The sequence below is a fragment of the Calonectris borealis genome, chromosome 1, assembly GCF_964195595.1.
Source record: "Calonectris borealis chromosome 1, bCalBor7.hap1.2, whole genome shotgun sequence".
In the NCBI taxonomy this organism is placed as follows: domain Eukaryota; kingdom Metazoa; phylum Chordata; class Aves; order Procellariiformes; family Procellariidae; genus Calonectris; species Calonectris borealis.
This window is the reverse complement of record NC_134312.1, coordinates 162,385,124-162,408,595: the sequence shown is the minus strand read 5'-3', so window position 1 is coordinate 162,408,595 and position 23,472 is coordinate 162,385,124. Positions and strand designations below refer to the sequence as shown.

The following is a 23,472-nucleotide window of genomic DNA, read 5'->3' as shown; positions in this document are numbered from 1 at the left end:
TTCTCAGTGGTCTTCCTCAGCCGTAGCCATTATTAGTGCCAGACCTACAAATCTGCTGAGGCTTTTGACAGTTGTGTTGCACTTGTTTATGTTTCTGTTTGGTTGTTGGTTTTTTTTTTTTTTTCCCCCTGCTCTCACCACTGGTATTTGAAGTTCAGCAGAGAAGTTTATCTGCACTTTGTGTGGCCTGTTTACTTTCAGAGTACACTGTCAGCAACACCTGTATGGTCAAACTTTTATTCACAGGCTCCTGTTAAATTTATAACTTGGTTATACAATTGCGCACGTAGTCAGAGTTTCACCTGAGGAACGTTCTTGTAACTGGCAGTGGCAGATTGAAGTGGAACTGAAGCTGTCAATAGTCAGAATAAGTCTGTAGACTTCAGACTGACCTGGGCTTGACATTAGAAATTCAGTTGGTGTACTAAACTAACGAATACTTCAGCTGGCCAAATGGCGACAGAAACATACTGTGGCAAAGATGCTCTGTAGCATAAGACTACATACTGTGGTGTTGAACTGTTTTTTTGGATGTGTTTTCTGGTAGTGTTAGAGGAAAAATAATAATTGTGGTCAAAGTATACTTTTTTCCCCCTAAGATTGTGGCAGTGATGCTCCTGCTGAGGATTCTTTATTTGGAGTTGCCAACCTATTTCACGCGTATGGTTTAATGGCTATGTGGACTTACCAAAGCCACATTTCCTAATTTGGGGTATATTTTCTTAACTTCAGTTAATAAAGATGTACAGTAATAAAATGAAAAGTGATGGTTCTGGATCTTATTTACTGAACTTACTAACCTCTTAGTTCATGAGTTCATTTTCCAGAGTGTGTAGTTAGGGAATTTAGGGGGGGTTACATTATTTAAGTATCTGGATTTTTTTCCCCCCAATATTACTGGTCTTTGAACTCAAAGGTGTTCATATTCACATTTAAATTTGCATCTTGTGGTCTTGATAATAGAAACCTGCCTTGTGCCAACTGATTCATGAATCAGTGGAACAGTCAGCCTGTATTAACTTCGTATCTTACAGTTGATATCTATGAATACTAATTTATATCTGGCTGGTAAATGAGTTCAGTGAGAAGGTTTTTGAATACTTGGTAATGTGGCAGGTTGCAGTTCAACCCTTACTGTTGTGTTTCGTGAATTCCTCCTCTTCAGATACCCTGACTTGTGCTGAGTAAGCTCCCATTTGACACACATCACCTCCTGGGAAGATTCATCCTTCATGGCTCTTTGTCCACACTAGTCGCAACAAAGAGGCAACTGAGGAGGATAGAGGAGTATTGTTCCTCATCCCCTTCTCCTCCCTAGTAGTAAAAAAAAAGGAAATGTAATAAGGGGAAGAAGAAACGGGTTTTGAGTATACGCAGCTCGGTTCGTTATTGTCAGACCACTAGCCTTAAGTGTTTCTCTCACCCCCACCCCCCACCCCGTATCTTTCTGTCCTGAGTTTGGGAGGGTTTTTTTCTTGCCCCAAATTGCAAAGGATACTTAGGGGGGTGGGGGCTGGCTTTTTGGTTTGCCAGTCGTAACTATATTTACCAACTGTCTTTGCGAACGGAGGGAGTGGAAACTTGATGAGTGAAAGTTATACATGGCTCAACTGGATGCTGTGAGGCTCCTTGTATTGCTCCTGAAACTGTGGTTGCTTGTCCACTTCTTATTTTGTTCAGTCTTGTCCTTGAAAAACACACTTGCAAACACGCATAAAAGCAAAGCCCAAAATTGTTTAAAAATAACGGCAAACTTAAGACTTATTATTAAGGGTCATTCTGATCAACAAAACACCCCAAAAGCAGGATCTCCCACTCACATGACAAGACAATCATCTCTTTTATGTTAAAAAAAAAGTTTAAATCATTGTAGTTAAAATTGGTGACATGCATGTTTCTTCTTTGTATTTGAATTCTGTTTCTGGTACACAGGCAGAACTAATTCTGTTTATTTTCATAGTTCTGTTATCCAGCTTGGGGACAAGATTTTAAAAAGTTGGTGGAAATTCTATAGGGGAGAAAGAGGAGTGTGTAGACAAACTAAAGTCTTGAAACTGTTTTCAAGTTGGAGAGCTTTCTTAAGCTTTTTACACTGTGGATGTGACTGATTATATGAGGATGTAGTTGAAGTTTGTATACTTAGGTACCCACATATTAGCACAGTTATTCTAATAAAACAAAAATCCTACCAGGAAGTTATAATTTATTTGAAGTGAATGTACTGGAAGAACAGGTTAGCTGCACCTGCTTATATTTCCTGTGCCTTCTGACTGACTTCCTCCGAGTTGTCAGGGCTGGTACCAATTCTTATCTGGGAGTAGTTTGGTGGGGTTTTTTTTTTGGTTTTGTTTTTTTGTTTTGTGCCAGGACTACAGACTCTGAATTTATCCATAATATCTGACTTGATTTGACAGCTGAGACTCTTGTGTGTGGTTGTTCGAGGTCTTTGGTGAATAGACAACAATTAGAAGGCTTTAGAAATAATATTCAAATTAAAATACTTGGAAGTTTTGAAAAAAAATAGTATCCTTGCATATCTCTTGCATAAACTTAGTTTCTTGCTGGAGCGTACAAAGCTTCTTCAGCTGTAGTACTGGGCCCTTGGTATCCAGCTCACTAATGACTGTTTATCTGTTGGAAAGAGCTCTGTGGGGTTGGTTTGTTTTTTCCTCTGGTTGAACTCAACTACTTGTGTTCATTCCCAGACCAAAGAGTGAATAGGTACCCAAATCGGTTACACAGAATTTGAGTCCTTAGACTCCTGTGCCTATGTTAACAGTTTTCAGATGTGTACTGTGGGGTGGTTTGTTTAGAGCACTTGTTTGCCTACAGCCAGAAAACAAATAAGCAACATATTTATATGAATAAACTGCCCAACTATCAGGTCAGTGTACAGTGTTCCTGAGTAGTTATGGTGAATGTCACTTTTTATCATGGTTACACTAACCATATAGGCTCCTGCTGGAGACTCCCATATCAATTTATGATGTTCAGCAACTTGCAGAGCCAAGTTTTAATGTGTGCCTAGCATAATTAGTCTTGTTGTGCAGGGAACCTACAATCCTTTACAGTTTGCTTTATTTCTCTATCCGTGTTGCTCCTGCTTTTCTTACTTACCTGTTTGCTATTAATGATCACCTTTCTCATTTCCTTTATTTACTATCTTCAGTATTTTCAAGGAAAAAGATGGCTCTCCTGCCTAAAGTATTATGTAACTGTAAAACTGTACTGAACATAATGTGTGTGAAAGACATTGAATAGTATAGGTACATCGTAATTGTTGAAAATCTATTCTTGGAGCTATCCTGATGTGACTAAATGTGCAACAAGGACACTCCTTGAGATGCTTGAGACGTGAAAATTGGATGCCATGTTTAGATGGATGCAAGGTTCATCAAAGAGTAATTTACAGCCCAATTCTAGTTTACCACTCCAAACTGACAAGTTTTGAAAGATTTCAGATATTCATATGTGGGGAGAGATGGGAGGGATGAAGCTTAAGAATTTTTTGCTTGTTTGTTTTAGCTCATGTTAAATACTTCAGTCTGTTTATGGTTTGATATCCAGTTTGTTGCTAGTATACTTCCAAAGCCAGGGAAATTGGTGGTGGGTTTTTTTCCCAGGTTATTTGTTTGGTTTTGTTTTTTTTTTTCTCTCCAATGCTTGCTTTATCATTTTAGAGGACATCGGACTACTCGGTGATCAAAGCTTTAAGCTAGTGAAGAAGCAAAATGGCAGAGAATAATGTCCATTTTTCTGAAAATTGGACGTTCACATTAAAGCTACCTTGGAAGTAGAATACTGTGTGTGAAAAAATTACTGTCAGGAAATACTTCTCCACTATCAGTGGAGCTATTTATATTTTATTCAGAGCTATACATACCTAGAATGGGTTTTAAAATGCATCGTTTAATAAGATCCCCAAATCGACTCTATGACAAGTAATTACTATTTTAACTTCATCTATTTAAACGAAAATAATTACTGACTGGAAATTCGGGGCTTATTTTATAAAGTCATTTCCATTAATTAAAAAAAGGAATTTGTTTGCTGTCATTGTTCTAAAGTAAATAATTGAATTGAAGCCCTTTAATCCAGTTTGCGGAGTATTTATCAATCTTCTGGCAGATAGATCTTTTTCCAGTGGATACAGAGGGTATTTTATTCATTCTAGTATAGACAGCTCGATGATTCTCTTATAATGTGGAATTAAAAGAATTATGAACTGTATTAATGAGTAGGAAAGGAAAATTAATTTAAGATCCCAGGTGCTGAGAGCTCCTAGTTCTAAAATCTTGATGACTTGGTGATCAAAAATTATTGTTCTTTCATTACAAATACTTTGTTGTTTAACCACCTTTCATTGTGAGAAGTTTTGATGTACTTTCCTTCGATCTGTGTGGCATAACATTTTTATTCAGACTGTAAGAAACTACTTTAGAGTGCCGCTGCATTTTCATATTTAGGATTAATTCAAGTGCCTATCTGAATTAGCTCGATACAAAACCTGAGTGAAAGAAATTGATTCCTAGTAATTGTAGTTCATTGTTTTCTAATGTAATGTATGTATTCAGGATTTTAATATACTACCTTGCTTAAATTTATGCATAGGGTATGGTCTTAGTAAAAGAAAACTGTTTATAGTGTGAAATTTTTAATAGTCGTAAACTGGTAAGTTGTAGTGAAATTCTGTCCTGATTTGAAGAATGCTGGAAGCAGTACAAGTGAAAAACGTCTGTGGCTGAATTGATATATGTTCAGCATGTACTTGCACTTAGCAGCTCATTTCTTCTCAACAATAGTCTTTCCCTGTTGGTTGAGCAGCAGCAGCAATTTATTAGCTTTAAACTAAAACCGGTACTTCAAAAGCATACCACTTTAATATGATTTTCATACTACTGGTTAAATGAAAAGGGAGTGAGAATTTTAATTGCTTATATCGAGACTTGTGCTCTGAAAACAGTTTGCCTTGGAAATGATCAAGATGAGACAAAAGTGCAGAAGATGAAAAACCAATCTCTGTAGTAGCTAACAGTTCTCAGTTGAGTCCTAAGTTATCAGTAGGGTCATGAAGTTTAACTTAAAGCCTTTTTATATTTGCTATGGGTGCATTATGAGTGTATTTCCAGATTCTTTTGAAATTGAAAGCCCACAAACTGTTTTTATAGTTGATGTATAAAGCTTGGTGTGCAAAAGTATTTTAGTGCATGTATAGACAGGAATAGAAATGCATATTTGGTGCCTTCTCACAATGCAATGCTTTACAGTGTTTATCTATTTACTTGGACGTCCTTTTTGGGGCAGGGAAGACATGCTATGTGTTTATTAGGCTGCAGGTTGTTTTAGTATGGGAAGATGTGACTTCTGCCTCTATATCAAAACCTGTTTGTTATATGTATTTTATTATCACTGTATGCATTTAGTATAATCAAACTGGTCATTCAAAACATTGATCTTCTTGTTTTTCATTAAGGAGCTGAGTGTGGAATAAATGCAGAAGTAGAAAAACAGCTTGAAATGGGAAAGAAGTTATTGGCTGCTGGACAGCTAGCAGATGCTTTGTCTCACTTTCATGCGGCTATAGGTACGTATCTCAGGAAAGTGACTCTTGCACTGAAATACCTTTGGGTGAGGTTTTTTTTTCCTACTATTTGCTTCATTAAATATTCTGCTTTCTTGCAAATTGCATTCCATGAGTCACAGAAGTTGGGGCACCTTTAAGCAGCAGTTTGGACGGGAGCCAACAGAGATGCAGTAGAATGTTTATGCTTTGGTTTTGATAAAAAAACTACATGATACATGAACACTAAGTCACTGCTGTTCTGCAAGCTAGCTGTATGGAAGTAATTATAATGGACAGTGGTATTCCCTGTATCTAATCCCATCAAGATTAGGTTTTATCTTTAGGAAGTTTTTCAAAGTATGTCTTTGAAAGGTTGGATTTATGCATGCTTTCTTCTCTCCAGCACTGTAAAAAATTCAACGTTTAAAATAGTCTCTCTTTTTTTTTTTTAAATTAAATCTTGAAGTGGGTGATACCTCAGTGAAACTGATGCTACACGTTTGAGATAGTAGTAGTGAACTGGTAGTGAAAAGTATATTAACTGTCCCTCTCTTATACTCAACTAGTGAGTTTTGGTGTTCCGCATTTTCAAAAAACTGAGGAGTTAAATGTTTGCTTCTAAAAATTTTAAAGGAACTTTGCTGGTTAAAATCCTTGAATTCAAGTGTAGAGACAGACAGCACCAGTAAAGAGCAATGTCCATTAACACTACAATTTCTCAGTTGCATGGGGTTTTCTTGGTTTTTTAAGTTGTTGGACTTTGTTATAATGTGTACAAGTGCATCATTTTCTCTGTGAGAAGAATAATACCAAGGTGTCACACAGTAATGAGTTATTGAGACTTTTCTGTTTATGCCTTGGTCTAATAGTGATATGTAAACAAAATATCTGCTGATTCTGAGCTATTAATATTTTCTATGAGTTCTCCAAGATCAACTTCCCTTATATAAAGGGAGAGGAGGGGGGAGCTTCCGCTTTTTCTGTGCTATTGGAAGCTCCTCCTTCCACCGAGAGGCACTATGTTACTCCTTTTGCCTTGTGTGTCGCCGCCAAAGCATTCCTGTGGGATCTGAGCAGAGTTAGGGTTACAACATGGTTTATTCCTTTATTACTGGTTGGCAAGCTTTAGCTTGGATTTGGTGAAAAGTCCAGCTCAGTCTGTGGCCATGCGAATGCTGGTGGTGGTGAGGAGCAGCAGTGTGAGGTGGGATGAGCAGTGAGGTGCCTGCATGGGGTGAAACCTTCTGCTTTGCCAGCAGTGCTCGAGCAGCTGGTAGAACTATGGTGTGACTACCTCCATTGTGACCTTGATGGGATTCTTAGTTGGATGTTGATTTGAGCCTGATTGCCTAAACTTTCATCAGACTTCCTCCTTCTTTGTATTTTGCCTTTTTGAAAAGATTTTTAAGCACGATTTGCCTACTGTGTTTGTAGAGGAGGGGAGAAGAAATTTCTCTAATCCTTTTTTGCCTGTACTGCATTATTGTAAACTGTGATCTTTTTGTCTTGCTTCAGCCACCCTATTTTTCTTTTTTGCAAACATCTAAAATAAAAGAAAGCTACTGTCCATTTTCTCTCTCTTCAGTTGAATTTTCAACTCTTTCTTCTGTCCTGTCATGTTGATGGCTCATGCCTTCTTTCTGGGTAAATGTCAATTGCTGTTCATTACTGTTGCTGGGGAACTGAGGCAAAACCATATTCTGACTGTCAGAAAGATTGTCATCTGGTGCTGGAATGTGCTTTCTGGGGTAGCTCTTTCCTATCTTTCATCTTCTGTGTATTAATAAAGTTCCTTAATTTCAGCTGTTGATTTGTGCCTACTCTACACATTTAGTTGTATGCAGTAGGACGTAATACTTCCTTTTTTTAAAGGTAGTAACATTTGAATTTACTTGATGTCCATAATGCTGGCATACAAGCATGAGAGTTATTATTAAATTTTAGTGCTGGACGTTAGCATTTCCACAGCCAAGACATTGTAGAGGAAGAGTGCAGATACCTTTTCCAGTGAGGACTGAACTAGTGTTTTGGTAATGGAGGCAGCCAGCTGTGAAGCTCGGTTACTGACCATGAGATTTTTGGCAATGCTATTTGTTCCATTTATTTTAAAGTTCAACTTTAACCTCAAACGAGGTGAGGAGGAGAAATACTTGTTTTGTTCCTTTTGTCCACAAATTCTGGATTGATGATTCTTTTTTTTTTTTAATAGCACAGTAAAATCTTTACTGTCTTCTACTGCATATGGTTGTTTGGGTGGTCTAAGTTACCTTTCCTTGAGAGCCCACAGTAACTGTCATCTGTTTCTTTGAAATACTGCATAGAGAAGAATATTAAGAAAATTCTTCTTGGTTTCAGAGACTGATGCTTGTCTCCTGTAATGGTGTGCATATATGTGCTAGCCTAGAGAGTATTAAAATTGCTGGATCTTGGAAGTTTGACCAGCAGACAACATGGAATATGTGGGCCTTGAAGTTAGCCTTCAGGTTTTGATTTGTCTGCTGTTGAGACAGGGTGTTGGTACCCACTTGAATATTAAAGAAAGAAGTTGCTGCTATTTCAATGGATGGTGTAAGGGGTTTATGCATCTGTGACGACATTGGACTAACATATTGGTTATTTGGGGATTATTTGCTTGCATCCTATATGATGGACAGAGCCTGGGATGGAGAATGATGAATTAACATGCTGTCAGATGTAGGCCTGGAGCTGGAGATAAAGGATTAGTATATAGTGGCTGTTTTCCTGTACAAAGCTGAAAAACATGTACATATTTAAACTTCAGTACTCTTAATTATTTGGTATTTACTGTGTTTCTGTAATCTTTATCATTAAATAATCAAACTGCATAGAAAATGTTGCTTGGATAATGTTACAAATATTACATTTTATTGATAAATACAATTTTTTCCAGTGGCTTAAAACTCAGGTAATATATTTTTAGTCATTACAATTTCGCTGTACCCAAAGTTTCAGTTGCTTTGAGATAGTATTCTGATTACTGTTCCTTCGCTTGCAGAGGGAGACTCTGATAACTACATTGCTTATTACAGAAGAGCCACAGTGTACTTAGCCATGGGCAAATCTAAAGCAGCAATTCGTGATTTAAGTAAAGTGGTTGAGTTAAAGCAGGACTTCACATCGGTAAGTATTACTGGAATTGAAAATTGTTCAAGCGTAAAAAAAACCTGCTTCGAAGAAGGTTGTTTTTCAGATTTTGCTAAACAGAAATAGAAAATACATTATCACTCAGAAGGCTTTAAATAGGATAAAATAATAGCAATGGTGTATGTGCTTGAATTTGCAACTATACTGAGTACAGTCTAACCAGTTATTTTAACAACTAATAGTAGTTATATTAAGTTCATGTTCCTCATGGGTTTCTGCTAAACACTTTCTCTCAATTGTGGTTATTCCCTCAGTCACCAAGGCTATGCCCTCTGAGAGTGAGGTGGGGAAGAGAGCATGCAGATGCCTCTGTTTTTCTTCTGTCTTAATCAGCATTTGATTTGAGGCATCTCTTCTTCACAGGAACTGTCATAATCTCACTGCCTTCTTATGGGATGGTTGCAAGTTCTGATTTACTTACCCCTTGCTCACTTCTGCTTACCATATGTGGAGACTGCCTCACTAGTCGGAGACTGATGCTGGAGTCCTTTCCATCTGATGCTCTCTTCTCCCTTTTCCATGGGTGGTGGCATGTCCTGTATAGCTTACAATGAAGAAGCAAACGTTAAATATGTTGTTATATGAAAATATTCTTATCATAAATCAAAATATTCTAAATCATTAACTTGTCTTTTTACATAGCTTCTGTTATTCTGAAAGTTTAGTGAAAGAATTAAATGTGGGGATTGTTTTATTATTTCCGCTAATTTCTTAAAATCTATAAGCAGTTATAATCAGGAAAGTGGTGTAAGGTAAACATTCACTTTGTTTTATGCAACTCTTCAAATGAGTTCTTTCCATGAGTTGCATCTGCTCATAATAACTGGCTGCTTTTTGTCCCTCAGTTCTGGTGCAGAGTGATCCTTTACCATCAAAGAGGCCTCATAAGGACATTGTCAAATTGAGAAGACAAAGAATGGGTGTTGTGATCTCTGATTCAGCTTGTTAGTTGTAGTAAAATGAAACTTTTTTTTTGATGCTAAAGGAAACTGAAGCTTATTTTCATTTTGCTGAATTCCAATTTGTAAATCAAAAGAAATTATCTTGTGTTTCATTTCAGGCAAGATTACAGAGAGGACACTTACTGCTCAAGCAAGGAAAATTTGATGAAGCAGAGGATGACTTTAAAAATGTGGTAAGTTGGAGGCCTAAGTTGAACTACGTCACTGCTTTTAAGATTGAGTTCTGAGCCAAGGTTTCACCTTGACTCTGATGCTCTAGAGCATATGTGTATGTATACCTGAGTGTGTCTTTCCTGTTCTTTAAAGGTATTGTAGCTAAGCTACCTTGTATGAATAAATGACTGAAAGTTGCAGGGTAGTGATGAAGATGAAATCAGAAGGTGTTGCATGAAGTAGCACAGCACTTTGAAAAGTCTCTTTTTTTGTGTGCCTGGCACTTCATGATCTCTGCTTGATGACACCTATACTAGGGAGCAATCTTCATTCAGAAAGAAAGGATAAGTGGCGTGGGACTCAAAGTATGTAACTGAACCCTGCTTTACATCACTATAGTCAGCTCACCCTGGGAAATCATTAGGGGTCTCACGGGTAAACCTTTGAAGGTTCCTATCTCTTTTCACTGATTGCAGAAGGATCCTAGGCTCTTAATTTAGCCACTGGGCTGTTAAAATCAATGAATTTCAGTGGCATGCATCTGTGTGTCTTCTCATCTGCAGAGGAGTTCACCATCTTTCATGAATGTGTTGACAATACTTTCTTCCCATGATCAGGAAGTGCGCAGAGTTTCCAAACAAACACAGTTGGATATTACCCACCTAAAACTCACTTGGGTTGTTTTTTCTTTCAATGGGTATTTTGTGCATTTCGGCCTTATGCCTCAAAAACAAACTGATCTAACCCCAGAAGAAAATTCCTCGGAGAACATGTGCACCTCTCTGTTGCACAAAATTTCTGTAAGTATGAGAATAAATAAGATTCATTCTTAGTCTTGCTTACTCTTCAAGAGTTGTTAGTTTGAACAGCTTGCATGTCCCTTATGCCAAAATAAATAGAATTTGCAAGTGTAACTTACGCTTCTTGTTGGCCTTCTTTGAAGAGTGCGATGGAGAAAGCAGTTCTGTGTTGCAGATTACAGATGTTTAATGGAAAGCTTACTAGTGAGCACATACGACAAAAACAGAGCAGTTACAGTGCATGCTCTGCAGGGCAGTTGGGAGGAGTGGCTCTTGCAGGTATAAATGCACCAGGCAGTCTTTGTGTTTGTAGCAAAGCTACAGTAGCTTATTCTGAAATTCATGTAGCAACGGCTTCTCTGGCTGCTGCTGCTTCCTCAGTAAGTTTCTTAGGAGTGTGTGGTCTGCAGTTGCACGTCTGATTGCAGTGCAGCCCTGCTGTTGGCAAATGTGGGAGAATGTCGTTCAGCTCTGATTAACTGAGTTGCTGACAATAGCAATTACATGATGTCGGTGTTGATTCTGAGTTTGTGTATGCATCTCTTTGCAGTTACTATTTCTTGGAGTATTGCTTAATACTGCATATGGAAATGCTTCTCCAGTCAATTGTCAAGTAGCTTGCCTTTTTTCCAAACCAGCTGCAAAAATTTAGATTGCTGCCTTCGGTCAGTCAAATAGTTTCAGTCTTCAGTCAAGTTTTAAATGTGAAGTAGAACAGAGTTTCTTCTCAGAAGCTGACTTAATGAAGATCCCATATTGGTCCTAGATCCTATTTCCAGTTTCCTTGGTTCTGTGAACAATATTGCCTATGTACTTAGAGAATATGGCAAGCAGCTCTTTTGAAGAGCACAATTTTCAGTTAAGTACAATATATTCAAGCCAGATAAGCCAATATTAAAGTAATCCTTTGTAATTGGTTAATTTATTGCTTGGTTAATTTATTTATGTGGGAGGGATTATCCCACATACCATGACTCTTAAATAGAACGCATATATATTTGAGAGATTTCCCTTATTTTCTTCTAAATCTTTCAGATAGTCAATCTGATTATTTTACCAGTTCTCTGTGTGTCTAAAATACCTAGTTTACTCTGGCAGTATGGCAGTGTCTAAATATGAAATTGCATTTCATCTCAAGGTGAAAGGAAGTCAGAGTCACAATACTGTGACATGTATTAACATTCTGTGTTTCTCTGGGGTTTTGTTGTATATGAGAGGAGAGAAGGAGGAAGGCTGTTAGGGATTGAATATCTTTCCAAATGATTTTAAGACTCTTACATCCAGACTCTTTGCTACCAAAAGCGACAGGGGAAAGGTAAGTAGTAGCCACTAGGAGGCTTTGACTCATACTGTAAGTCAGTTGTCAAGAAGCTAGAAGGAATATGTTATACCTTGAAATGAAAGTTCCTTCTACTACTAGGGCAGATATGGCCCAAAGAAATGCCAGTGGAATCTCAATAGCTTTTAGGCTAGAATTAGTTGTGGACTTGGATACCTAAAATTGCATGTTTTACATGTGAACAGAGTATGTAATCTATGATTCTGCTCTTTATCTGAGTAAATGTAGGTCAGGATATGAACAGCCCTCTACCCTTTCACTTTGTCAGCTGGATACCAGCTGACTAGAATGCTCTCATTCTGGGTAAGCATATAGCACATCAGCAAACTTTGGTGTCCAAATCTGGACCTAAATTGGCGAAAAATTTTGGCCATCCTGCATTAGTAGTGCATAGACTCTAAACCTGCAAACAGTCACTCTAAGTCAGTAGGCATGCTGCAGGACATATGTTTGAGTCTGCAGAAGTTGAGCATCATGAAAAGGTGGGGTGGAAATGCTGTATTTAAAAAGCAAAACAAACCTCCACTCCTCCATCCCCCTTGACTGAAAGAGAAGTCTTGATTTGAAGAAAAATTATCCACTTCCTTTTACAGTGCAAGGTTTTAGGACGTTATCTAGAATAGGTGGTCCTGAGGATGTCCTGTGCTTACAGAAATGAATTGTGGGGTGTCAAATAGCTTCAGTGTTTTTTCCTGAGGAAATAGTAGTGTAGATGAGATGGGCTTTCTTCTGGTAAAGCTAGCCTTCTTTGAAGTAGATTGTATGGCCTTGAATGATAGTAGATGTGCTATCTCTCTTGTGATTTCACACAAGAGATTGTTTGTTTGGGTCAGGTGTTGACTTCAGCAGAGTAGCTCAGATTTTAAAATATTCCCCACTTTTGAGTTGGAGAAACCATGTCAGGTTGTGGAAACTAAGGAGAGTAATTTTACTTGAACTACTCAAGGAACAGACATGTAGGAGTGAGATGGTTTGTAATTTGCTGTATGATGCTTGCATTAAGAGTCAGTGTCACCAGTGTTGGTTTCCGTGCCTACCAGAACTGCAAAGTGAGTGAAGTAATGAGCCATCTGAAAAATGCTGTTTTCTCCTAGCATATTCCAGAAGTCTGTCGAATCCCAGTGGAGACTCTGAAAAGCTTTTTCTTCTTCCCATCCCTCTTCCACTCTCTGTTGGAGTCATGCTCCTTGAAAGGGATCTCAGCAGTTTAGGAGATGCAGACATTTTGAGGGAGAGAAAGAGTAAGAAAAATTCAGCCCATCTAAATGGAAGTGAGGATGACAGGTAAACTTTCCCAGCTTATAACAGCAGTGGTTTTGTGTAGAGGTTAAAAGAATCTTTGAAACTATTCTTTACATATAATAATAAAACTATCCTTTAGTGTATACTTGTGGAAAGAAAAAAATTTCATACCTTTAAATTCTTTCTACACAGTTTTATAGTATGTGGGAAAAGCTTCACGAGCACCCTAAATCTCTTTAAGGTTATATGATTGCTAAGCTGAGCGGTTTCTCTGTTTGGATGTTTCTACCCCTGTGGCGTATCGGTACTGGCTGTCTCATGAGGCAGTGTCAGTATGAGAGCAGGCAGTGGGAATGCCTGACTGGAAAGGATGGGAGTACTCCTTTCAGGAGCAGAGCTCTTGAGACCCCAGCCTTCATGCCTTATTTTTAGATTACCCTTTTTCCCTGCTCCCCCCTTCCCCCTGCCCCCGTACTTCCCTGTTGGCTGAAAGGTGTGATTCAGACTTATGCCTCGACATGTTAAGCAATACTACATTTCTAGGAACCTCTCCTTTTGGCCAACAGATGCACCGAGCTGATGAAGTTCCTTACATGGGCTAGGTTTTTTTTCTGTCTAGCGGTACGGAATCACAACTCATTAATCTTTAGAAGCTCTTTAGATTTTTCCTTTGCAACTCAGCTACCGGTTTGGAAATCTAGGACCTAGAGGGTAATAAAACTTTGAACAGGTGTCAGCAGAGGGGTCTAATTCTTGTCTTCAGAGTACCCAGGATGGAACAGGAATTAAGCAGAAATCCTTAGGTGACTTTAGAAAGTCATTGCTCGCGGTATATGGATCGTATTTATTTCTCTGCTCTAACTTTGGTTGAGTGTTCATATGCTTTAATACCAGATTCTTTCTGTTTTGGTTAGTAGTTTCTGAATAATAGAAGTCAACAAGACAGATCTGTGGGCACATCAACATTCATGTCTAAGGCCTCAATCCATGAAAGTCCTGGAATATTTATTTTATCTTTAAGCATGTGATTTTTAGTGGGGGGGGAAAAAAAAGGAATATTGGTATACTTTGGTTGATGGAACGTCTTCTGAAAAGGTGACAAAAGCAATGCAAGTCCTGGCAGCCCTTTGTATATGCCTTGTAATGTTGCCTGTGGCCCTGCTTGTGTCCTAGAGAAAATGACAAGTGCTTAAGTTGCTGAATTCTGTAGAAGGCACAAAAATAGAACAGAATTTCTGCCTAGTCTATCGGAAAGTGTGGAAAGGACCAAGATGTCATATTTCTTTTAAATTATATTCTTTTTTTTTTTAGACTGACTGTAACAGTTACAGTTTGTTGCAATAAATACTGTAAATTGAGGTGTCTTAAATATGCAATTCTATCTCCCTTGGAAGCATAAACGCTTAAAAGCTGGAAACTGGAAGGAGCCACTCCCAGCTCCACTAGATGTCAGCCAAGACCAAGTGACTGAGCACTGTACATCTGCAAAGTCTTGTTTTTTAATCTAGAGAAGCACTTGGGTGTTGCAAAATACACTGGACAATAGTTTTCCATGGTTGGTTGGTATGTGTAATAATACTATTTTGGATGTAGGTGGAGGAGACCATCTTATGGCACTGTAAGTTAACCTATTTGAGTAAGTTACAAGGCAAGCTTGGGTTGGGTATTTGAAGCTCTCGTGTCCAGATCAAAGTAACATTAGATTGTTTCCAAATACATTCCTCTGTGGTACTGTGATCATCTGTAGCTTCCTGGGTAAAGAATAAAAGGTATTTAAATATTTCCTTTTTTTTCTCATCTGTCTAACATCATAGTTGTGTTACCATTAGGTAATATATTAATATTGCTTTGCCAGTGCAGAGCTTTCCTTTGTGCACTGTTCTTGAGTGCATGGATGTCTTGGTCTTAGATAACCATGGAGGTTCGTTCAGTTCCCCTCAGAATGTTTTTCACAAGCCTAATCAGTTTCTTTTCATTGTCTGTGTATTTACCACTGTGAAAAACAAGAAAATAAAACAGCTTTAGAATGTGTAGATGAAGGCCTATGTTAGTGGTGCTGGACCACTATAAGCAAGTTATAGAAGCAGTGTGTCTATAACATTTTGGGTTTTTTAACAATATTTTGGTTTTTAAACAACAGTATGTACGAGTTTTTCAAGTTGATAGTGTCTGTTTATAATAAGTACTAAGATACTCAAATGCTACAGATGAATTGCCTGTATATCTTTAATCTATACTCTTTGAGAGTATGGATTTTGAGTTGCTTTTTTTCTCAAGGTGGCTGTAACTGTTCTTCATTAGGATTCCTGTGTTAAATGCCCAACCTTTTCTGGTATTGTTAATGGGCTGTTGCAAAGGAAGATGTAGGACTACGTAGCTGGAAAGCAGGGCAGGTCATGGTAAGCCATTGAATTAGCTTAGCCATGTTTTGTAACTCTTTCCTATACTTCTGAAAAAAAGATCATGAAGCGAAAAGTCCTTACTGAACTTAATAGGCAGGAGGCACTTGCTCGATGTTCATGATTTCCAGTTCTGTCTCCTGTAAGTGTTCTGTGTTTGGGAATCCTTTTTTAGCATGGTAACAGATAATGTTGTAAAGCTTTGCTAAATAAAAAGCATATTGCTGATCCAGAAAGCATAACTGTTAAGATATATGTAGGTGCAACACACTGAAATATATTAATTAATTCAGACTGGCACATGGCATCTTCAGGATTGCAGCATCCAAAACAAAATGCAAATGGATCCTGCGTAGTTAAACATTGGTTTCTCTTCAGTGTTTTGTCACTGCTGATATACCAGTTTGGGTGTATCAATGGCCTCTTGTTAACAGTATTTTTCTGAAGTAGTGCTGCATTGTATTTTTCAGGTAGCCTTGTGGGTGGCTGGTGTAACTTCTCTGTATGGTTAGAAAGGTTGTGTTGCCGGACTTGTGAAATACAATGAAGTATGGCAGGTTTGGAGGGAGGATTATGTTGCTTCTTGAAAACCAGCATGAATTGTTTAGATTGTTAAAATGCTTTTCCCATCAGAAAACTTCTAAATACTTGATGTTTGACTGCAAACGCAAGGCAGCCATTCCAAGGTTGCCTACTTTGAACAGAAATGATCTAAGCACTTTCTAGATGCCAGAAAAATGCTGGGTTTTGTGAAATGAACTACTAATACCTTTTCCCGCTGTCCTGGGTGCAGCAAGGTAATGTTGCAAAGCTTTTAGTCAAGTCCTTGCGATAAGTTCTGGAAGAAGCCAACTTCCTCACTGACAGTAGTGGGGAGAAAGATAGATACACGTGCAAATGCTTTTAAAGCTTGTCGCGAATGAGTGGTTTAGAAGCCGCTTAAACAATCACTGTCAAAGGTATTAGCAGAAAGTGATTTTAATAGAGATTTATAAAGGTGTGACCTAATAGAGTTCGATGGCAAGATCCACTCTATTACTTACTACACAGATGAAACATGTCAAGAAAAATCGAGTCAAAATTGGGCTAGAATGATTTACTTAGAGACCGAGGATGAAAAGGGTAAGGGAGACCCTCCCGTTGAGTCACGAGATTCAGAGATTCAGTTGCTCTCTAAACTCCTGATGGAGCTTAGGTGTGGCTGGATCCAATCTAGTTTCAGACTTGGTTGATGGTTTTTGTCTAAGGGATTATATGTGTTTAGCACAAGTCTAGGGTTCATTCACAGTTTTAGCAGCGCTTAATCATTAACTAATTTAATATTTACAAAGCGTTGGTAGAGTCTGCTACCATCATGACTTAATTACAGATTATGCTTACTATTAGTTCACACACACAGACAGAAATACATATATATAAATGTACAAAAGGTACCCCTCGAGTTCGGTGAAGAAATATTCCCGTAAAATGTCTCGGCATTTCTCGACGGGCGAGGTTTGAGCTTCGAAATGAAGAGTTTCAGCCCGGGTCCTGTTGGATGACGGGCCTCCGAATATTGCTGGCTCAAGACGTTGCAAGCGCTGAGAGGTGTCCCACTCAGAGGGAGGTGCTGGATGCAGCCTGCTACGGTCCCAGAGAAGTCAAAGGGTCTCGCTTAGGACTACCGTTCATAGGTTTGCAAGGTGATTGGCTTTAGTCATCCATAAATTTCCATCCTGGCCGCAGTCCCAGGTGGTAATTACTAAAGAATTCTCAGGGTTTCAGTGTTGTTCCACTTGAGCTATGACTCAGATAAGATGACACCTGGGCCTGGCAGCAGGGGTATGTTCCCAACCTCAGCTATGCAGAGTTTCTGATATGGTCAAGGAGTGCTCAGCTGCCAGACTCAATACACCAAGGCTGAGGTTTCCCAGGAGTTTCTGAGATCAACAAGCGGCCCAGGAGAGGTGGGAGAAAATGCACCACCACAAAGCTCAGCTTGATAAATTGAGTGGGGATGATGATTTTGTTCCCTTTAATCTTGCTCACTTGGGGGGAAAAAGTGGGGTTTTGCTTATCTTAGGGTGTGTTTCTCCCCTATACTGAGACTAGGCTATAAAATAAAGCAGCACCTATAGTAGTGAATCTATGATAGAGAATTACTTACAGTAACAAAGCCATTCCTGTATACTGGCCTTCGTTTTCTGTAAAGGAATTATGTGCAGGTTTGGGGGGGGGTGGGGGGGGTGGGGTTGGTAGTGAATGAAAGCTGCTGTGACAGATGGCTAGCTCTTGTTGCTGCAACTTAAACTGTAACTAATTTAGTGTTCTAATCCAAATGCAGTAAACCTCGAAGACAGCAAAGGATGCTGTGCTGAGAACAGGTTCACCAGTAGCAGTGTGCTTGTCCAACAGACCTGAGCAGAGCATAGCTTCTGACTTAGTGCTTTGAGGCCATTGATGAAGCATGTAGAGGAGTGTTAGGTTTGACTTGGACCTGTATTAAATTCAGCTGAAGGGTTTTTTAGTACTTTGCTCCTTTCTTGGAAATCTAGCACACTTAGTGCAAGCAGTTGTTCTGACTTGTCACCTCCAAGCTTACTGCTCCACAGGAAAAGGAGGAATTATTGAAATGTGATCCATTATTGATAGTGATGTGACAGTCCTCTGATCACAGGGCAAAAAGACGCAAAAAAATTGGGAAGTAAACCAAAATGAGAGTGTCAGACAACTGCATCACAGTTTGATAGCTTGAAAAGTTTCCCTTTCTTTGTTAACTGAACAGTTTGTACTACCTAAAATTTTCTGGGATGTTTCACTTAAATGATTGTTGTTATTATTGGACTTGTCTGTATGATTGTAACACTGCTCCAAATAAATTACAAGAAACATACTGTGTGTCTAAGGAGTTTAAATGGAAGCATAAAGCTTGACTGTAGCAAAAGAGAGGAAAATGCTGAGAAATTGAGGGAGAAAATTAAGCAAGTCAGCTGGAACTAAACAGTTCAGAACTTCAGAAATTTTGTAGTCTTGGAACTTTTAAAATTACAGGTGCAGAAATTTGCCTCTACTACAAGCTCCAGATTTGGGGGGGAAAAAAGATGCACAGCATCAGGGTCTTATAGGCAGAGTTTCTGTTCTAACCAGAAGAAAAGCTTTCTGGGACATGTGTTAGGAATTAGCCTATAAAGAAGAAAACTTTTTGATCACATTCCTCTCCTCTTGCTGAAAGACAGTGTAGGGGATAAAGGAGAATTTTCAGGTCAAAGTACAACTTGATTTTTGCCAGAGTAAAATGAAACAACTGCATAAGATTCAAAAAGACTTTAAATGAAGAATCTAAGACAGAGGTGGGACCTGTGCATGTTTTTGATGTTGCATTTAGGCTTCTTCCTTTCATATACTGAAGTGTTAGAACCAGGGCAAATTTTGTTAAAGGAGTTCTGAGGGCTGATGTTGTTGAATTACATTAGAGACTTAAGCACAAAATATGAGCGTTTGAAGAACTTGGTGATGAGAAAAAGGGAAGGGGCCACTTTGAGATAAAGGAGGAATGAAAAGGTACTGGATGACTTTGAGGACTCAGTAACTTTAGTCAACATTCTGTGTATAAAATGCTAGGTATTGCAAGTCTTGATTTTTAAAGCAAACAAACAAACAAAAGGCAAGTCCTGCTGATCTGTCCCTTTTAAAACTTTGGAAGTCATTCTGATCAGCAGCAAATGTGAAGCCAGTGCCTTATTCAAACTCCTCTAATTTTACAAATGACTCCCTGGCTTTGCAAGGGAATGACTGAGATTCTTCCTGGCCCATGTGAGTCTTCCTGGGTGGTAGCAAAGTTGTCTGTGAGAGATTTTGTTTGGTTTTTTTTTTTATTTCCTTTGAAAATAAAAAGCTGCCTAAACAAATGAAGGCAAGTACAATGTAACCCCTTCTACTTGCTCAGAGAGAGGGGTTTGAGAAATGAGAGTCTTTGTAGCCAAAACTTTAGACTTTTTTAAAACTACACATGAAGCAAAGTGCATAAATTCCCAGCTGATCCCAGTTAAGCCTTCCCCCCATCTTAACTTGCTGCTGCAGCCACTCTTTCTGGGGAAAATACAAGAAACACAGCTTTACAGTAATACTATCTGTGACATGTTGCATTTGTTTCTGTCATGAATTTTTAAATAAGTATTGTGCTTAAAGTGAGATATGTGATTATGCCAAGTGGATTTACTTTCTACTGATGCTGGGGAATCCAGTGTTTAATAACTGTCTGCGGAGAGATGAATTAACTAGGCTACAATTGAGAGGTCCACGGCCTCCAGGGGATGGCGGGGGACGACAACAACTGTTGTGTGTGATGTGTCCAATGGTAAATGATCAAGCAGGAGGGTTGTGGGATTAAATGTCTCTGACTTCTGACAGCTCTTACTGAAGCTAAAAATGTCTTTCTTTTTCTGAGGTTAGGAGTTGGAAACATTTCTAGTGGAATTTTAAAACTAATTTTGCTGTATTTGCAGCTTTAGTCAGTTCTCCATAATGTGATTATTAATGGGACAAAAAGAGATCCTTGAACAAGCATTTAAGGCTCTCTCTTTGTTAATGTTTGCAGCTCAAATCCAATCCTAGCAATAATGAGGAAAAAGAAGCCCAGACTCAGCTGACAAAGTCTGATGAGCTACAGCGCCTGCATTCACAAGCATTATCTGCCTACCAGCAAGAGGATTACGAAGCCGCTATTTCTCTTCTTGATGAAATCTTGGCAGTAAGTGTTAAGTAAAATGGTACTGTGAAAGGGAAGTAAGAGCTCCTGTCTGACATCTGTGTATTTTTGTTTAATAACTTTTTCACTGATGTGAAAACACTTGGTATAATTGGCTCAGTTTTGCTGAGCACCATGAGTCCGTAATGAAGTTGGAGAGTGGAGAATGCTGAGCGTTAGCTGCAAAAAAGTCAAAATAATAGATTGTAGTTAGGGTTAAAGATACAACTTCAGCCAAACTTCTGTTACGGATAACTTTCTTGATTATACTTCCCATTTTTCCACAGTTCAGTGTTCTTGGGGAAGCTGGGGAAAAAGTTGTTCTCAAACCAAGGAAGTTTTGCCAAATATAGGAGGTGTAGATTTTTTTATCTAGATTTTTCGTTGCCTATATGCAGGCAATTTTTGTCTTGAGAAAATGAATAACAAAAGATTAAAAAACCACTAAGTTAAAAATGTACGTAGCTATCTGGATTTTCAGCTTGTTCCTTAGATATCTGTATTTGTTGAATCTTAATCAGTATAGGTAGGCTGATAATATAAGTGTAAATAATTCAATCATGTGGGCATTTTATGTGTCATATAGGAATGTGTATTAAGAGACAGTTAACTGCTATGACTCTTCACATACAAATTAACACTGTTGACTTGGAATTTACAACATTCTAGCTTTTGGTGAAGAAATTGCCAAAGTATGGGAGTTTGTTTATGGGGAGGGAATGTGGAAAAGCGAAAAGCCTCATTCTCTAAAAAGATGGTTTACCAACAAATGATAAGACCCAGAATAAATTCTTTAAAATGAATTATGATAGGCAGTTCCTTTTAAGGAATTATTCTTGCTATACTGTGATATTGTTACTTCTGTATAGATCTTTAAAATCCAGATACTAAGGTCAAATCTTGTGTAACTGAATCTTACCCACAGGCTTCTTTCTAGAGGACAACTGACAGCTTGGTCTTTGCTGCTCATTACCCCTATTCTTTTGGGAAGATATAATAATTTATGATTCTGATATCCTTCCCTGGAGGCTCAACAGACTGTCCCAGTTTAAGCAGTGCCAGTAGATTTAATTCATCTCCCTGCATGAGCTCATTGAATCATTTACAAATTTTTCAGGCCTTTGTTTTCTCTTTGGGCAGGTGCATCACAGCATCCACCAGGAAGCAGAGATGCTAATTTCATGCGCTCTGCGTGCAGCTTGGACCTTATGCTATTGCAGTTGGCAAAATGAAATTAAATGGGATTTTTCTTTTGTTGGGGAGGAAAAGAAGTGAAGTGTTATGGACCAAAAACAAGCTTTAATTTTGATTTCTCAAGGTTTGTGTTTGGGATGCAGAGCTACGGGAGCTTCGAGCTGAGTGTTATATAAAGGAAGGGGAACCAAGCAAAGCCATTAGTGACTTGAAAGCTGCTGCCAAATTAAAGAATGATAACACTGAAGCGTTCTATAAAATCAGCAGAATATATTATCAGCTGGGGGACCATGAACTATCACTCAGGTAATTTTACTGTTTGCTGTAGTCATTATAATTAAGATAGAAAACGTGATGATATAGTTCATGATAAACTGTGAAATATATGTGTTGTCTGGTTTTTGGATAGAGTAGCAGCTCTGGTCTGTATCTGATAAAGGAAGCTCCTTTCTAGAAGCTAAGAACTGGCAGTGAAGGCACCATTCTTGGCAGACCAGCCGTTGATGGTTCCTAGGATCTTGTTTACTTATATAGAAGCCATAGTGCAGGTCCATCAGAGTTGCTTACATTTACAGTCTTTATTGTATTTCTCCATCCTAGAAGAAAGTGCTTCTCTAAACTTACTTTGGTGGAGCCTTTTTTTGACCTTGAACCTCCATTCAAGTTAAGTTTACAATGTAAACAAAAAATGTATGCATTAAGTCTTAGGGCTAGATTTTTATTTTCAAGAGTGAAAACAAAAGGTTACCTTAAGAATAAATAAAAGGTGCAGGAGCATCCAACTATGAGGAGCTGGGGATGCAGAGCTGTCAATCTTTCATTCCTGCAGTGTCCAGTATTTTGGATGATTTTTTGATAACGTCCTGCCTTTATTCATATTCAGTTAAGTTTAAGGTGTTATGCCCATACATCCCTAGTCAGTCCTGCAGATAACTGCCCTTGTCCAATCCGGACTGTTTACTTCATACTCTGTGCTCAGCTGGACAGATGGTATAATCCTTCTTTTTGCACACAAGTGGTTTCTGTGCAGCTCGTCGTCTCAGATGCACTACCTGCATCTCCAAACTCCTTCCAATACGGTTTCTGCTTCACAATCTGTTCAGTAAGAGGTGAAGGGAGCTGAAAAAGCCTGAGTTTCTTTTCTTGGCAGTGTATGACAAAGGCTGGTAGATGGAAACTGCATGTGATTATAACTACAAAAATAAATTTTAGAGCTGGGCAAAAGTAAACGCCAAATAACTAATTGGTTTGCATTAGGGATCCCCTTTCCAGCATATACTTAATCTCTGGAGCTCATAGGTCGCTTCTGTGGTGACTTGTGGTAGCTGACCATCACTTAGTCACTAGTGATTTCAAGAATAGGTGGTATTTTTTTTCCTGTGAAATCCACACATGGACTTCCTCTGTTAATAACCAAATCTTAAGATTGTTGTAAGTACAATTGGGAGAGCTGTTGAAGAACAGAATGATAAGAGAATGAAGGTATAAGCCTCTTTTCTTTATCCTTCTCTCCCCCCCGCCCCCCGAGCATAAGATATACTAACAAAGTTCATAGCTCTTGGACTTGCTGTGTGATTAATCTTGTCCTTCCCTTAGTTTCTTCCTCTTACCTTTACAGGCTTAATGATTTTCAAATAATAGATATTTTTGTCTGTGCTTAGGAACAAAAGAAGATTTTGTGATCTCTTTCTGAAAATAACACCTTGGTTGTACTATGATGACTCTATATGATACAAAACTTTTATTCCTTCATATGATTGCATTCTGGAGGTTTTTTTAAAGACTTTTGACTGTTTTAAGAGGTATCTGCCCTAATCAGAGTCTGATTAAACAGTCTTCACAGTGAAAAGTCAGGTGCAGGCTTGGCCCATATTCCATCGAGAGGAGGTTTGGGTCTTAGCTGAGCTTTGTTTCAGGCAGCATAAAATA

The 23,472-nt window shown here is 38.5% G+C and overlaps 1 protein-coding gene across 1 annotated transcript in view; it reads left to right on the top strand.

Moving 5' to 3' along the window:
* Positions 1-23,472, top strand: part of DNAJC3 (DnaJ heat shock protein family (Hsp40) member C3) — a 39,759-nt gene that overhangs the window by 2,034 nt on the left and 14,253 nt on the right. The window contains exons 2-6 of the mRNA XM_075138351.1: positions 5,474-5,584; positions 8,580-8,704; positions 9,789-9,863; positions 20,200-20,352; positions 21,668-21,849. Of these exons, the coding sequence (XP_074994452.1) occupies positions 5,474-5,584; positions 8,580-8,704; positions 9,789-9,863; positions 20,200-20,352; positions 21,668-21,849 (646 nt within the window). The remainder of the gene's footprint in view (positions 1-5,473; positions 5,585-8,579; positions 8,705-9,788; positions 9,864-20,199; positions 20,353-21,667; positions 21,850-23,472) is intronic.